Source organism: Abrus precatorius, unplaced genomic scaffold (genome assembly GCF_003935025.1).
Source record: "Abrus precatorius isolate BTA unplaced genomic scaffold, Abrus_2018 Scaffold2, whole genome shotgun sequence".
Classification (NCBI taxonomy): domain Eukaryota; kingdom Viridiplantae; phylum Streptophyta; class Magnoliopsida; order Fabales; family Fabaceae; genus Abrus; species Abrus precatorius.
In genome coordinates, this window is record NW_020874362.1 from 28142082 (window position 1) to 28157496 (window position 15415).

Genomic DNA, 15415 nt, shown 5'->3' on the forward strand with positions numbered 1-15415 from the left:
GTATGAATAAAATAATAAATAAATTTTAAATTATATTTTGTCACTTTAAAATATTTATTGTCAATCTTCATATTTTTATTTAAGTATATTATTAATTTAATTAATCAGTAAAAATTATTTTAAAAAGAGTGTCGATGAACACTTTGAAGTGAAAATAAAGTCTTCGTCCATGAGACGTGTATTTACTTTTTAGACTATTTATTGTATTATTTAATTACAGTTATTGATATATATCAAGGTGTATTAATACTTTTTTTTTACAAATATATATATATAATATAAAAATTGTTAAATTTAGTTTCTAAAACTAGATCTAAGTAATTAATAATAAAAAATTATATCAAAAAATAAACTTTAGAATAATATTTTAATTTATTTTCATTGCTGATTATAGCTGTAAATCTTTTCTAAATTTAAAATTTAAGATTTTCTAAATTTAAAATTTTGTGTTATTTGATTGAAGATAACATGAAAAGAAAAATAAGAAAATAAACAATGAACATAGTTATATTTGTTGTAAGTTTTTTTTTTTATATTTAAAAACCTCAATACCAGGTGTTTAACAAAAATCACAATTATATTTGGTAAAAAACTAAAAATAGTGATATGGATCTAACAAAAAAATTAATCAAACATTCATATGACTTACTTTAAGTCATTCAATAAATTCATTTTAAATTTCAAGCAAATTTATTACAATATTATGAGCTAAGAGGCTTAAAAAAACTTTAAATAGACAAATTTAAGAACATTTGACTAATGATTGAGCTATTAAAAGAAATCATGGTTAGAATATATTTAAATAGAAAGTATGTGTGTTGGATGATACATGGGCATATTTTAGTTGATGTTATTATTTATTAATTTAATTAGAATTTGAGGTTGATTTCATAGTGATTTGCGATTGATAATGATATATTTAAATTTATTTGAGTATAATTATTTTCTCTATTAGCATTATTATTTTACCATGTTATTATGATTTATTTTAAATTATATTATAATTTATTATTATTAAGATTTGTTTTATATTATTGGAAATTGTTTTTTTCTTCAAATAAAAAGTTGTGTAATTTACAAGTTGAAAGTTAAATGAAGATCAAGTTTACTTTAAATTGTGTGAGTTTTTCTTTTAATTTTAGGCAAGGAAATAACATGATTTTATCTATATAACTTGTGAGAATCAACTTATAGTTATTACTCACTTTCTCTCTTTCGTTTTTTTTTTTAATATTTAAAGGAAGAATTTTTTCACCCATAATGATTTTATTTAGTTCAAACAAGATTTGTTTCTAATAAAAAACATATGTGGTCTAAACAAAAAAAAATTATATAAATATCAAAATAATTTTTTTTGTTTAATATCAAATAATGTGTAAGATAATTAAAAGTTGAGAAGGTAAAAATTAAAATATTAATTTTTGGCTAAAATTTATCAATTTGCCAAGTTAAAACATCTACTAAAATCAATTATTAAATTGGTTTATACATATTCAAATATATAAATAATATTTTTATATAAATTCTATTTTATATTTTATAGATAAAAATATAGTTGTATGTAATTAAGGTTTTATGTTTTTAAATTAATTTAAATTCTTATAATTTTTTACTTAAAAGTAAAAAATATTTTTAAAAATAAAGAGTAATAAAAAATATATAATGTAATATTAAATGAGATATTGCATTATTTATTAAACAATATATATATATATATATATATATATATATATTACTGTTAATCTATTATTTATTAAAATTTTAATCAAGTCTAAATGGGTCATCATTTTATTTATTTTTTGCTAGAAGGGTCATCATTTGTTTGTTGAAATGTAAACAGACTTATAATATATATAGACGTGACCATGTCCTTCTGGATTCTATATGGGTTATCATTTTTTTTTGCAAAAAATGGAAACCTTCAGTTTAATTTGAGATTGCATCAGCCAATTTAATTTTTTATTTTATGAAATATTTATTTTTGCTATTGACTTTGAAACATATGTTTATTTGGTTCATTTTTATTATCATTTTACATTAAAAATAAAGTAATAGTATTTTATAAAATCAAATACTAAGATAAAGATTCCATAAAGTAAAGAGAGAATTTTATAAAACAATAAATTGAAGTGATTGTCATTTACAATTTTAGGGATTAGAATAAAGGTTTACTTGTAAAAAATGACAGTCAATTAATTAAGCACATATAAATCGCTTAACACAGATGAACAAGGAAAATTTATTATAATAAATTTGAATAAATATTTTCTATGAATACTATAAAAAAGAGAGCAACTTCCTATTTTTTTAATACAACGCACATAAAATTTATCAAATAATAATATTTCATTAAAAAGTGTTAATAATATTTTTTTTTCTAATTCAGTACAAATCAAACAATCCAGATGAGTTATGGGCGAGGCTTATATGTGATTTTATTTAACACATTTCGACAATTTTGATTTAGAATCTCTCACTGCAAATGTTAACATGGACGCTGCCATGGAGGGAGGAGTAAAGAGAGCCATAAACTTTTGCTGCCCAAAGGCGTGAGAGGGAAGTGAGCAGAGCAATAGAAAAGGAGAGAAAGCATGAACACTGACATGATTTTTAATCAACATCACATCATATTCACAAATAAGGAGTGGCTGAGTGGGAAGAAGAACATTATAATGCATTTGCTATTAAGCTTGCATGCGTTTTGTGCCCCTGCAATAATGTCACAGTGCAGGCCAGCAACACCCTTTGCTGCCCCTCTAAGCTAAGGCAACCTTATGCTTTAATTACTTATAGTTTTCCGCTTAGCGAGAAAGCAAAGCACAAACCTTTTCAGTAACATAATATGCATAGCTATTAATTAAGCCTCGTTCTCATAAGTAATTGATATTATTGTTATTATTATTAGCTAACATTTGATTATTCACACAGTAACACGTGTGGATAGACTCTGAGAACGAGTTTGTAAGTTGAAACGTAGTAAGCTGCATTGAATGCTATGCATGGATAATTTTTTTTTCACTCTCTTTATATTTTCCCCAAGTGGATGATTAGTGCTTTAACCGTGGAGCATGTTAATGTTCCAATGATTTTGGAGGCATTTGAGAAGCAGTTTAATTACATGTTTATTCAATAAACTTCGTTTACTTGATGGTCTATCATATAAATTTGATCATAAACTTTATTAGAATAAACTTAAAAAACTTATAAAAAATCATAAATTATTTTTATAGACTATTCGTAAATGTTTTCAAACAGTCTCTATAACTGCTAGTCCCTCATCAATGCTTACTTGTATGCATTAGAGTAGGGCACTGCTTAAGCACAACCCTGAGAAAATAAGCACTCTAGTTGTTACTCAAGTATAAAGCATTATTGTGCCAAGCGCCTAGCAAGTTGAAACCCCTGGTGGATCTCTTCTGGGTGGACTTGACTCGATACTAGAACAATCCGTCAATGGCTGACCTCCTTATACATCTTTACTGACATTAGTAATTTTTCATGCCATTGATGAGCCCTCATTTAGTTTAAACTTTTACCGACTACCCGCCCCATAAATAAATAAACAAATAAATAAAGCATAAGCATAATTTTTCCTCAAGTATAAGCATAATATTTTTCTTACAAACCTTCAAAACTTCCTCTAAGTACTGCAGTAATAAACTCTTCATCCACGCATAATTAACATAAACCACGGGCAGTTTAGGGAATGCAAAGGTGTCATTTTCAACATTGGGGTTGGGGTCTTCTGAAAGCATAATCCATAATTCTGTCCCCCCCCTCCGCCCCCCCTCTCATTAGCCTTATTTTCCCAAAACATAAATTCGAGTTCATGGAACAACCACTTATTCAGGCCACACCCCCCCCCCCCCCCCAACATATTTATAAAGAGCAGGGCAATTCATCCACAAGTTTTCATCCAAAAGCTACCAGCTTTTCTGCTTCCAAGTGATTCACTCAAAACCAAAGACACAAACATGAGTTCAATTGCTTTGTCCTTCCTCTTCCTCGTTTCTATAGCACTTCTCTCTATTGCTACAGGCCAAGAAAGGGCCCCTCATGGGCTTGTATATGAGAGCCCTGTAGCTTTTCCACCATCAGCATATGACTTCTTTCATCCCAATACACGAAAGCCTGAAGCCAGAGACCCGTGCACTGCATCCAAATGTTCACCACTGCCTATAGCTGCTCAAGTGGAAGCCACTCAAATATATGAAAACAAAGCATCAACAATGCAAAAAGGATGGAAAAAAATCGGAGCTGGTGGTGTAGCTGGCATTATCATTGCTGTTGCTTTTGCTGTACTGTAAAGGTCACTCGCCAAGCAAACATGAGTCGAGCAAATAATAGTGTTCAATCTCATGCTTGGTGTGCCGTCTTTAATTACATCAGAATCTAAGCTTAGAACAAGGCATGAATACCGTACCTCTTCACCCGAATTCCCCAAACGTCATTTCCCTAACCATATATATATATAGATATATGTGTGTGTGTATGTATCTCACTTTCTTTTATCCTAGCACTAGTTCCCTTTCCCGTTGTTGATGGTTAGCAATGTATCTACAGTTATGATAGCGATAAATTTGGATGTTCTCGCAGTTATCTGTGCATGCCTTCAATTTCTTACCAACTACTACAAATAATAATAGATAAATTCAATGCGAGGCGACATTAAGTACAAAATAGCAGAACCTGGACCAATCAAACATAAGTCATGAACATGAATTTTGGGCAATTTTCCTCCTGATTCATTGCCCAGCAGACAAACGATAAACAGAGAAACCCACAATTTGTCGTCCGTGATAATAAACCTAAGTCTTTATCTTTATCTCTTTAATCACATCAATTTTAGCTAGTGGCAAACTACATAGAAAGCACATACGAACATGAATCTTCTTCCACATAAATTCCGCCACTATATCTTTTGTACTGATTAAGATAAGTTAAATTTAAGATTTTTTTTATAAAAGGAACAAATACAAAAGAAAAACTATGATCTTCGGATTTCACTATTACACTTCCTAAAATGAAGTCGTTTCTAATTTACAGTACCTGAACCAAATTTGAAACAATGATGAAATGGCTTCTTCTTTAGGATCTATTCTATCTATTTCCCCAAAGTTATTAATTTCCATGCAATTTCTTAATTGTTGCTTTATTCATTACTAGCTTTCCTCTCTTAGAACTTGAACATGAGAACTGTCCAAAGTCCAAACCCCAATATGATTGAAAATCCCATCAAGACAATGCCGACCAGTGTGTGAATCATTAAGTGTATTTTACATTTTCATTGACAACAGGCACTTGCAATATGCTAAGAGGACACCATTTCAGACATAGAGATAATGTAAGTAAATTCTATTGAAGTGCTCCAGGAAAGAGAAACCAAATATATTGATTCATATATTAAAGTGACACATAAGTATTGCAAAAAGCATTACATTGGTCTTCAAAAGTCATTAGCACTGCCTGTGGCTGTGGGCACAACCATTTAACAAACAATTCAGAATGTCAAGGTGAAAATGATATCACAATTACAAGAGATAGCATTAAAAACAAATCACTCATAACATTTCTACCATCCTCGTGAGCTGAGAGACTTTATCAAAGGTCCAAATGTCTGATCCACAGTTTTGTTCCATAAATGTGCAAATTCAGAACGTGCTTTCTTCCCGAACATGGGTTCTCTGACCTGGTAGAGCATGAATGCTGAACATTTAGAAATTAAAAATACCAAACCACACTTGAATTTTGAATTTTGAATTTTGTAAGTCAAAATTAAGGGTGACACCGTATGGTAGATTGAATGCCCATCATTTCAAATATAATGCAATTCATGTGGACTTTCAATTAGAAGGAAACTCTTCCAAGTAAAAGATAAGAATAACAAAACACATGGAAGTTCAAATTATTGAGCAAGGGAGTATAAAATTGAGTTGCATGTTATCTATATTCAGCATAATTGTTAGTTTGGCGACCTAGAAGTACAAGCCATGCCATGGTATGATGAACATACATGGCTTCATTAAGAAAACAGACTTAGTAATCTGAACCTAATATGTCATTATACTTACTTCTGTGGAAAACTTAACATCATGCACAATGACAGGCATGAACATTGTAAAAAATTTCATCTCTCATTTTGAATGATTTCCATGCAGTGAAGTGTGGCTGTATAGCAAACTGCATAAAAATCCTAGTAGCGAGGTGGTTGCAGTGATTAAGTGCATGTTTCAGCTCCCGAAATGCACATTTAAATAGCATACCCAGAAAAAAAAGTTTGGTTGAAACAAACTAAAATAAAGTTTACTCCTAAAAACATCTTTGACAATTGAAAAAAAATTGTAACTTCTGTATTAGATGGCAAATTTTATACTAAACTTTACTACAAGCTTCCTTTCAAAAAAATTCTATACATAAATCACATCATTTCAAATCTAATCTTAACAAAAACCAAATTTACAAATGCCAGCCATAGCGCAGATTACAACACAATCTAACATAAACATACAGACTTAGCGCTCCCCCAATACAACAAAATATGGAATTGCTTTATTAGAATTAAAAAAAAAAAAATACCCACAAAGTTTTGACATAATTAAGCCAAAAATTTGTCAAACTTAAAGGGTGGCTATTAGGCAAGTCAAATAAGCGGAGGCCATACCATTCATTCATTCATTCATTCAAGAGTCAATAATAATTTCTGCTATTTAGTATTTTCCCCTGAAACATGTAATGAGATAATTTGAATAGAGAGGAATGGATGAATAATAAGCGTTACCTGAGGGTGAGATTGGGTATTGGAAATGGAAGCATAGATGTATCTGCGTTGTTCCAATACTACCACCCCCGTTAATACCACTCCAAGTGAAGCTCCCAGTAACCGCTCCTATTCCCCCATTTGAAAACCCACCATCAATTTATTTTCTTTTGAATGGAAACAAAGCACAGATACAGAACCCTATATTAAAATCCTTAAGAAGAGGATTACCTGGGTGAGAATGCTAATCATCGTTTCTTTCCTTTTGTTTTCCTCCAACAGATTTGTCAGAACAATTTCTTTTTCTTTCAATTGCACTGTCGCAACCCAACAATGACTACGCATTCTACGATCTTGCTCCCGGGGAGGGTACGACGTCGTATTCCTCGGGTGCTCCTCCACTATTGGGCCTGCATATTGGACTTCCTAAACAACGACCGGCCCCCAATAGATTCTACACTTTGAATAAATTGTTTGCTAGCGCATATTTTTGTTTTCTTAGGGACAAAAAAAAAAAAAAAAAACCTACAATTTTTGTTTATTTTTTATAAGGAAAATTACATTCATATTCGAAGAAATTTAATAAAATATTATTATATATATATATATATATATATATATTATTTTAACTTAATTTTATTTTTGATCTATTATAATTTTGGTTCACCTAATTTTAATTATTTATAGTTATTCTTTTTAGTTTTTCAAATACTAAATTTAATTTTTTTCCTAAATTTCACTCAATATTTAATAAAAATATAATTGAGATATAATATTTTATTAAGTGATACGAATAAATGAAAAATATATAAAATGTGTATATAAAATATATAAAACATAATAAATGTCTTAATTTTAAAGTGAAAGATTTAATTTGAGTATTTAAAAATTATAAGAATTAAATATGAATAGTTAAAATTAAGAAGACAAAAATTACAGTATAGAATCAAAATAGAATTAATATTTTTATTTAACAGAATTTTTAAATAAAAATTTTAAAACGATATTAAATCATATTTATAGAGTATAAACGCATGTTTTTCCCCGACAAAATTGGTGATCGAAATTGATGATCATATAGGTGTACTTGTCATAAACTATGAGTAGCTTGTGAGCGTTGGTCAAAGCCTCTACGTATGACAACTCACAGAGTGAGTTAATTTACTTTATCTGCATCAAACTTTAGTCTTCATCTACATTTCCCCGCCGAACCCAACCATCTTGATCTCATCACAGATCACAATGCTAAGTCGCAGACGACTCGTCGTTTCGCTCTCGCTCGCCACTCTTCTATTCCTTTCCTCCTCCTCTCTCACTCTCTCCAAGAAAGCCCCTCAAAACGACGACGACGACGAAGATCTCAGCTTCCTCGAGGAACTCGATGACACCGCCACTTCACACCACAATTTCCCAGATCCCGACCACTTCCACGACGGAGAAGGCGACGACGATGACGGAGACTTCGACGACTTCTCCAGCTTCGACCCCTCGGTCGAGGAGGCGTACAAGGAGCCCGCGGTGGACGACAAAGACGTCGTCGTATTGAAGGAGCGCAACTTCACCACCGTAATCGAAAACAACGAATTCGTGATGGTGGAATTCTACGCCCCCTGGTGCGGTCACTGCCAGGCCTTGGCGCCGGAGTACGCCGCCGCCGCCACCGAATTGAAGTCCGACGGCGTCGTTTTGGCCAAGGTGGATGCCACTGTGGAGAGCGAATTGGCCGGCGAGTACGACGTTCAGGGTTTCCCCACTGTCTTCTTCTTCACCGATGGGGTTCACAAGCCTTACACTGGCCAAAGAACCAAGTGAACTCTCTTTTCTTTATTGCATGTTTGGATCTTCCAATCGATGTGGCATTGTTTTGGGTTTTATTTTTTTATTTGGAACTGAATTATTTGTGGCATCGCAATGCAGAGATGCTATAGTGACATGGGTTAGAAAGAAGATAGGACCTGGTGTGTACAACATAACTACGTTGGATGATGCTGAACGCATTTTGACCTCTGAAAGCAAAGTTGTTTTGGGCTTCCTTGACTCTCTAGTCGTAAGTTTTTTTCATTCATTTCCCGTGGTAACATTTTTGCTCAGTGTAGCCGTGAGATTTATTGGTTTGGGTTACTAAAACAAGATATCAAACGCAATTTGCTAGTGGGATTTGTTTACTTTTTTTATTTGGTAATTTAAGTGTCTGTATTTCAATATGGTTTCACGGTTTTATATTTATCATGATCATGCTTGGGTAAGTTTTGTGTAACATACGGTATACAGTTTTGTTTTCTAATCAATTAGTGTAATATAAGGGCCATTGGTTGTTGTTGATTCTCTAGATTAGACTTAGTGGATTTGGAATTTGATAATTCAATCTATGATACTGTTTTGTTAGGCCAGATGCTTTTTGCTTATCCTGACATAATATGCAGGGTGCTGAGAGTGGCGAGCTAGCTGCAGCATCAAAACTTGAGGACGACGTCAATTTTTATCAAACTACTGTACCTGATGTGGCAAAGCTTTTCCATATTGATCCAAGTGTTAAACGCCCTGCATTGGTCTTGCTCAAGAAAGAGGAGGAGAAATTGAACTATTTTGGTTTGTTCCTTGTCCTTCTCATCCCCTCTCTCCTCTTCAAAATGTGAATTCTGAATTTTTTTTCACCAAAACTTAGATATATTTCACCCTCTCCCTGCAGATGGTCAATTTGTAAAAGCTGAAATAGCCAGCTTTGTATCCTCTAACAAACTTCCTTTGGTTACAACTTTTACAAGAGAAAGTGCCCCGTCAATCTTTGAAAGTCAAATCAAGAAACAGGTAATTGCTTATATGTCTGTATCTTTTTTATATTGTCAATCTAGGAACAAATATTCCTTAAATGGGATCGTGACAAACTTCTAACATTGTTTGTGTTAAAAATTTCACCTCTAGTTGTTGCTGTTTGTGAGCTCAAATGACACAGAGAAGTTAGTCCCTGTATTTGAAGAAGCAGCAAAATTTTTCAAGGGGAAGGTATATTTCCTCACATGCTATTATTATTTCATTCTTTCTCTACAGTCTAGAAAAATGTGTGCCTTTTATTTCAGAAAATAAAAATCCAAATAATAGAATCCCTTGCTGTTTGTAATAATTCTGGTGCAGTGCACTACTATATGAAATATGAATCATGAAAGTAGACTGAGGGAAAGTAAAGGTAGACAAAATTTAGTTTAGAAGGTGTGTTGAGTTAATGAACGTTGTATGTAGTATTCTACGGCAGTGTTTGCCAAAATCAAGAACACGCATAACTAGTTTTGTTGAATTAATTTTTAATATCTTGTGTTTGTAATCACTGAGATTTTGGATACTTAGTTCCGATTTAATATTTTTTTCAAGTCCCAATGAGTTCAAAAGAAAATACAGAACAGAATTGTATTTTTTTTAACAAATTACTTTTCATTTTAATTAAAAAATTTCCTGTTTCGGCATTTTTCTGTCCTTTTTTTTCTACTTTATTTGATATATGAAAAAAGGATACACCATTTGGTACACAGTTAATTCAAAACCAATTTTTCAGCAAACCAAGCATAATTTGAATCTAGTTCAAAGTCATTTGAATTTGTGACATTGGTTTAAATCTGAACTGTTTTGAGATGATTTTGAATTTTGCAAAATAATCTGAATTTAACACTTGATTGCTAATGCTTAGTGGTGAATCTTACGATATCTCAAATTGGATCTTTCTTTCTTTTGTTCATATATTTTGCAAATTAGAGTCCTATTTATCATTTAAAAATTAAGAAATAATAATTTCAGTTTCTGCATTTTTAATTGTTATTCATTCACACCCCCCCCCCCAATAGTTTTAATTTTTGGACAATAATGTATTTCTACTGTACAATGATCTGTTGCAGCTGGTCTTTGTTCATGTGGCAATGGATAATGAAGATGTTGGAAAGCCTGTTGCAGATTATTTTGGTATCACCGGAAATGCTCCCAAAGTAATAATTTTCCCTCTTCTCTTAATTTCATTTTAGTGGAGTCATGAGATTCTTGACATACTACATCATTCAAATTCAATTGGAGGCAAATTAAGTAACTGATGAAATTTCCAATATAGGTACTTGCATTCACCGGAAATGATGATGGAAGAAAATTTTTGCTTGATGGAGAGGTGACGGTTGACAACATTAAGGTACTCCCCTCTGTAGTCTATTCCTGCCAAGGGCTCTGTTCATTGTGTTACCATGTTATGGAATGTGCATGAACATTTAGTAAGGCTTGGAAGAGATTGTGACTAAAAATTTCTAGTCTTTATTTTTTCTCAGGCATTTGGGAACAATTTCCTTGAAGACAAGCTAAAACCTTTCCTCAAGTCAGATCCAGTTCCTGAAAGTGTAAGTTATTTTGTCTTCCATCCATGTTTTATTGACCAGGTTTTTCATGTCTGAAATGTTTGCTAACTTGTTAACAGAATGACGGTGATGTGAAAATAGTTGTGGGGGATAACTTTGATGAAATTGTCTTGGACGAGTCGAAGGATGTTCTGCTTGAGGTAAGATTATAGGCTTATAGCCCATTAGTTTCCAAGTCATATTTGCTTGTTCAGCTTTTTTGTGTTAATCTAATGTTTGTTGTAATATTAGATTTATGCTCCCTGGTGTGGCCACTGCCAAGCCCTAGAACCAACATACAACAAGCTTGCAAAACATCTTCGTGGCATTGAGTCTATTATTATAGCCAAGATGGACGGAACAACAAATGAGCATCCCAGGGCAAAGGTAAACCAAAATTTAAACGTGACATCCATAAAATATAGTTTGTGCTATTTTTGTTATCGTTAATTGGCATTTGATCTAACTCATGGTAAGTTTTGAAATTTTCAATTAAGCATTATATCAGAAGCCATTATACCTTTTCATGACTGCATGAGTTCTGACTGAGTTACATATCCCACTTCGCAGGCTGATGGATTCCCCACTATTCTCTTCTTCCCAGCAGGAAACAAGAGTTCTGACCCCGTATGTGTATATTAAACGACAGCACACAATTGCTCTGTTCAGCTATCTTGGATCTGCATACTCTATATCACCACTTGATCTAATACATATATCTGTCTGCAGATAACTGCTGATGTGGATCGTACAGTGGTAGCCTTCTATAAGTTCCTCAGGAAACATGCATCAATCCCGTTCCAGCTCCAGAAACCAACCTCAACTAAATCTGGGAGCGAGAGTTCTGATGTCAACAAGGAGAGCCAGAGTTCTGATGTCAAGGAGACCCATCGTAGCAGCACCGAATTGAAGGACGAATTATGAGAGTTAAATGACACTGCTATTTTAGAGGGACGATCCAGACAGATGACAAGAAAGTGAAAAGATGCTGAGCAAAGAAAATAACATAACGACTGAGTGAGAAAAACTGTCTATTTTCCCTCATCCTGGCCAAAAGACAAATAGCCAGAAAAGGGCAGTGGAAAAATGATATGTATTAGCTTCTCCAACTTGACAAGTTTGTCTATTAGAATTTTGGTGAGATTTTAACTTAAAAAATGCCTCTAAATTTTATTTTATCAGTACTCAAATTTATTCACGGTATTACATTTTTTTTATGGACAATAGGGCACAAAGGCCCAAAAACGAAGTAAGAAAATTTTCGAGGTACAGCAACCCCTACACAGCACTTGTCCTTGGTTAAGCTTCAGTTGATAAAAATTATTGATTAATCTTCCCCTTTTTTTGTCCTTATAAGTATAATCCAACCTAAAAATATATATACAAACTTTTCAGTTGAATTGTTAATATGGGCCAGCCTAACTCATTCAAGTTGGTAAATCAATCTAATCTTGCCAAAAATATATCTAATCCTATTTACTTACACACGTAAGTTAAAAAAAATGTTAACCCAGCTCAACTTACCAACTTCTTGATTTTATTTTTCAGCTGAAAATTATCTTGATAAAAATAAAACTTAAAAAGCCACAAAGTATAAAAGGCTGAAAAATTCAAATCGGAAGTTGCTTTTTGCACCCCTTTTTTTTCTATTCTTGCACCTAATTTTTTTTTTGTTGGTTTTTATTCTTGAACTAACCTTATATTGTAAAAATTGCCTTATATAATAAATTCCAATACTACAAAAAAGTCTCAATAAAAATATAAAATTCTCTCATCGGAATAAGACAATTATCATTTTCTACAACACCCAAGAAAATCATGTTCCACCCCTCCGTAAACTGCATACAAAAATAATAACGAGATTTATACATGGAAAGCTTTTGAGTACGGCAGCGAGAGTATGTGTAAGAGGTATCTAAACAATAAAGTACAAGTACGAAAGAACCAATTTTGGAGAGAGCTACTATTTTATAAAAAAAAAATTAGAAACTAGATTCCAATTAGAAGTGTCTAATGGATCAGCCCTAGTTTATATGAGCCAGAGCCAAAAGGCCTATTGGGCCAACAAGTCTATAATATGAAAAAGTTCATAGAGTTTAAAAGTGAGTTAGGTCTAACTAATTTTAAAAAAATTATTAATTATAAAATTTTTTAATATATTATTTTATAATTTTATTTAAGTATTAATCATAAAATTTATCATATTTTAATATTTTTATACTATTATATTTTATTTATTTATTTTTATAAAATTATCTTAAGAACATCACATATTTAATAAATATTTTTAAAGTCATAATAGAGATACAAAATTAAATACAAAAAATAGTTAAATTTATTAAGTCATTTGTTATTAATTTAGCAAAATGTTTAAAATGATTTATTTAAATAAAATTTAATGTGTTAAAAAATATAAATATAATATTGTCATCGTAAAAATTATAAATATGTAAGACTTAATATTATCAAATTTATGAATACAGAAAAGTAATTTATGAACTTAACAATAATTAATGAATGTTTGAAATTTTAAAATTTGACTTATCTTAATTTAATATAATTTATTTTTAAAATAAAATAATTTGATTAGACAAAACTGATAAAAAAATGTTATTTAAAATATATTTTTATATTTAAAATATAATTTTAAATAATATAATATAATAAAAATAATTACGAAACACATTTGTCTTTTATTAAAAATATTTATTAATTATTTTATAAAAAATGTGTTTATTTATTTATTTTATAAAATTATTTTAAGAAAATCACATGTTTAGTGAATATTTTAAAAGTCATGATTGAAACACAAAATTGACAAAAAAAAATAACAGTAGCTAAATTTGTTAAGTCATATATTATGAAAATGCTTGAAATAATTTATTTAAATAAAATTTAATGTGTTAAAAAAATATAATATTCACATCATAAAAATTATAGACAAATAATATTTAACATTGCAATATTTATTGATGTATAAAAGTAACTTGTAAACTTAGAAAAAATTAATAAATATTTTAAATTTTAAATTTTTGTTGATCTTGGATTGATAGATTTTTTTATTTTTAAAATATATTTTTATTAATTTTAAATAAAATATTAATAAAAATAATAAATAGTACATGTGTCTTTTATTTAAAAAAATAATATAATATTTATTAATTACTTTTTAAAAGTGTGGACTAATTCACCTTTGATCCTAATCCTAATCCATATTTTGTTTATATATTAGGGCTTAAAACCATAATAAGAATACTAAAGACGTAAAAAAACTGCGATTGTAAAATGTATTATATGAGAAAATTTGTAGACTCAGAACTAAATTAACATCTATAATTCTGATAAATTATTCAATGCCTTTCAAAGTTTATTTTCCAAAAAGTACTTTCCATGACTTTGAAAATAATTTTTCGGAAGTTCCTCTACACCACTATTCTTTCATCACCAACACAAATAAGAGGTAAGTAGGTGATTCTTAATAGAAAATAAAAAATAAATAAGTAGTGTAAATAGTAAAAAAAAAGTATAAAAAGTAATGGCATTAAAAATAGAGTTTGATTAACTTTAATCTTTAATATTGAGTTTAAGCATCCACAAATAAAAAAAAATTATGAAAAAAGTATACAGTTATTATATTGAAATTATAAAACTATAATAAATATTTCTTTTTATAATAAAATTTTACTATTATTAGCTATTTATCGTAAACTCTAAGAGTTGAGGTTAACAAATAAAAAAATTATATAAATTAATCTTTGAGTGAATAATATATAAAATGTATAAATGATATAGACATTTAATTATATCATTAACATTTAGTATAATAATAATAATATTATTATTATTCACCTTAGTATTAATGCTATATAAAATATATCGATCAATCTTTGAGTGAACAATGTATAAAATATATAAATGATATATATATATATATATATATATATATAATTATATCATTAACATTTATATTATTATTATTATTATTATTATTATTATTGACCTTAATAGTAATGCTATATAAAATATACCAATTTATTAGACTTAAAATTTTAAGCTAAATGATTTTTAAGTTTTAATTTAATTTAATTTATTTAATAAATAAGTTTATACATAACTTTGATGTGAATTATTGAATTACTATCTAAGTTTCCTTTACTTTACAAAAACTAAAAAGACGTAATTATTCAGTTAATAATATTAAACTTATCAATGATTTATATTATTCTTTAAAATTACCTTTATTTTATTATAAAAAATGCAGTCATAGTTAATTATCTCTCCCATATTATATTAA

General features: G+C 29.9%; 3 protein-coding genes across 3 annotated transcripts; 2 read left to right on the forward strand and 1 right to left on the reverse strand.

The window, feature by feature from the left end:
* The first annotated feature begins 3937 nt into the window (after positions 1 to 3937).
* On the forward strand, positions 3938 to 4440 carry LOC113860045. The gene has a single exon (XM_027492669.1). It carries the CDS (start codon positions 3975 to 3977, stop codon positions 4305 to 4307), a length of 333 nt encoding a protein of 110 aa, XP_027348470.1. The 5' UTR covers positions 3938 to 3974; the 3' UTR covers positions 4308 to 4440.
* Positions 4441 to 5401: 961 nt separating this feature from the next.
* On the reverse strand, positions 5402 to 7164 carry LOC113859097. Its single transcript, XM_027491912.1, has 3 exons — positions 6989 to 7164; positions 6779 to 6886; positions 5402 to 5689 (listed from the first exon to the last, which is right to left on the reverse strand). Exons 1-3 carry the CDS (start codon positions 7100 to 7102, stop codon positions 5573 to 5575), a joined length of 339 nt encoding a protein of 112 aa, XP_027347713.1. The 5' UTR covers positions 7103 to 7164; the 3' UTR covers positions 5402 to 5572.
* A 721-nt stretch (positions 7165 to 7885) lies between these two features.
* LOC113858270 (protein disulfide isomerase-like 1-4) lies at positions 7886 to 12392 on the forward strand. The gene is made up of 12 exons (XM_027490819.1): positions 7886 to 8565; positions 8675 to 8804; positions 9181 to 9346; positions 9447 to 9565; positions 9680 to 9760; positions 10642 to 10728; positions 10848 to 10922; positions 11056 to 11124; positions 11202 to 11282; positions 11374 to 11508; positions 11692 to 11748; positions 11851 to 12392. The coding sequence occupies exons 1-12, from the start codon at positions 8000 to 8002 to the stop codon at positions 12043 to 12045; spliced, it is 1761 nt and encodes a 586-aa protein (XP_027346620.1). The 5' UTR covers positions 7886 to 7999; the 3' UTR covers positions 12046 to 12392.
* Positions 12393 to 15415: the final 3023 nt, after the last annotated feature.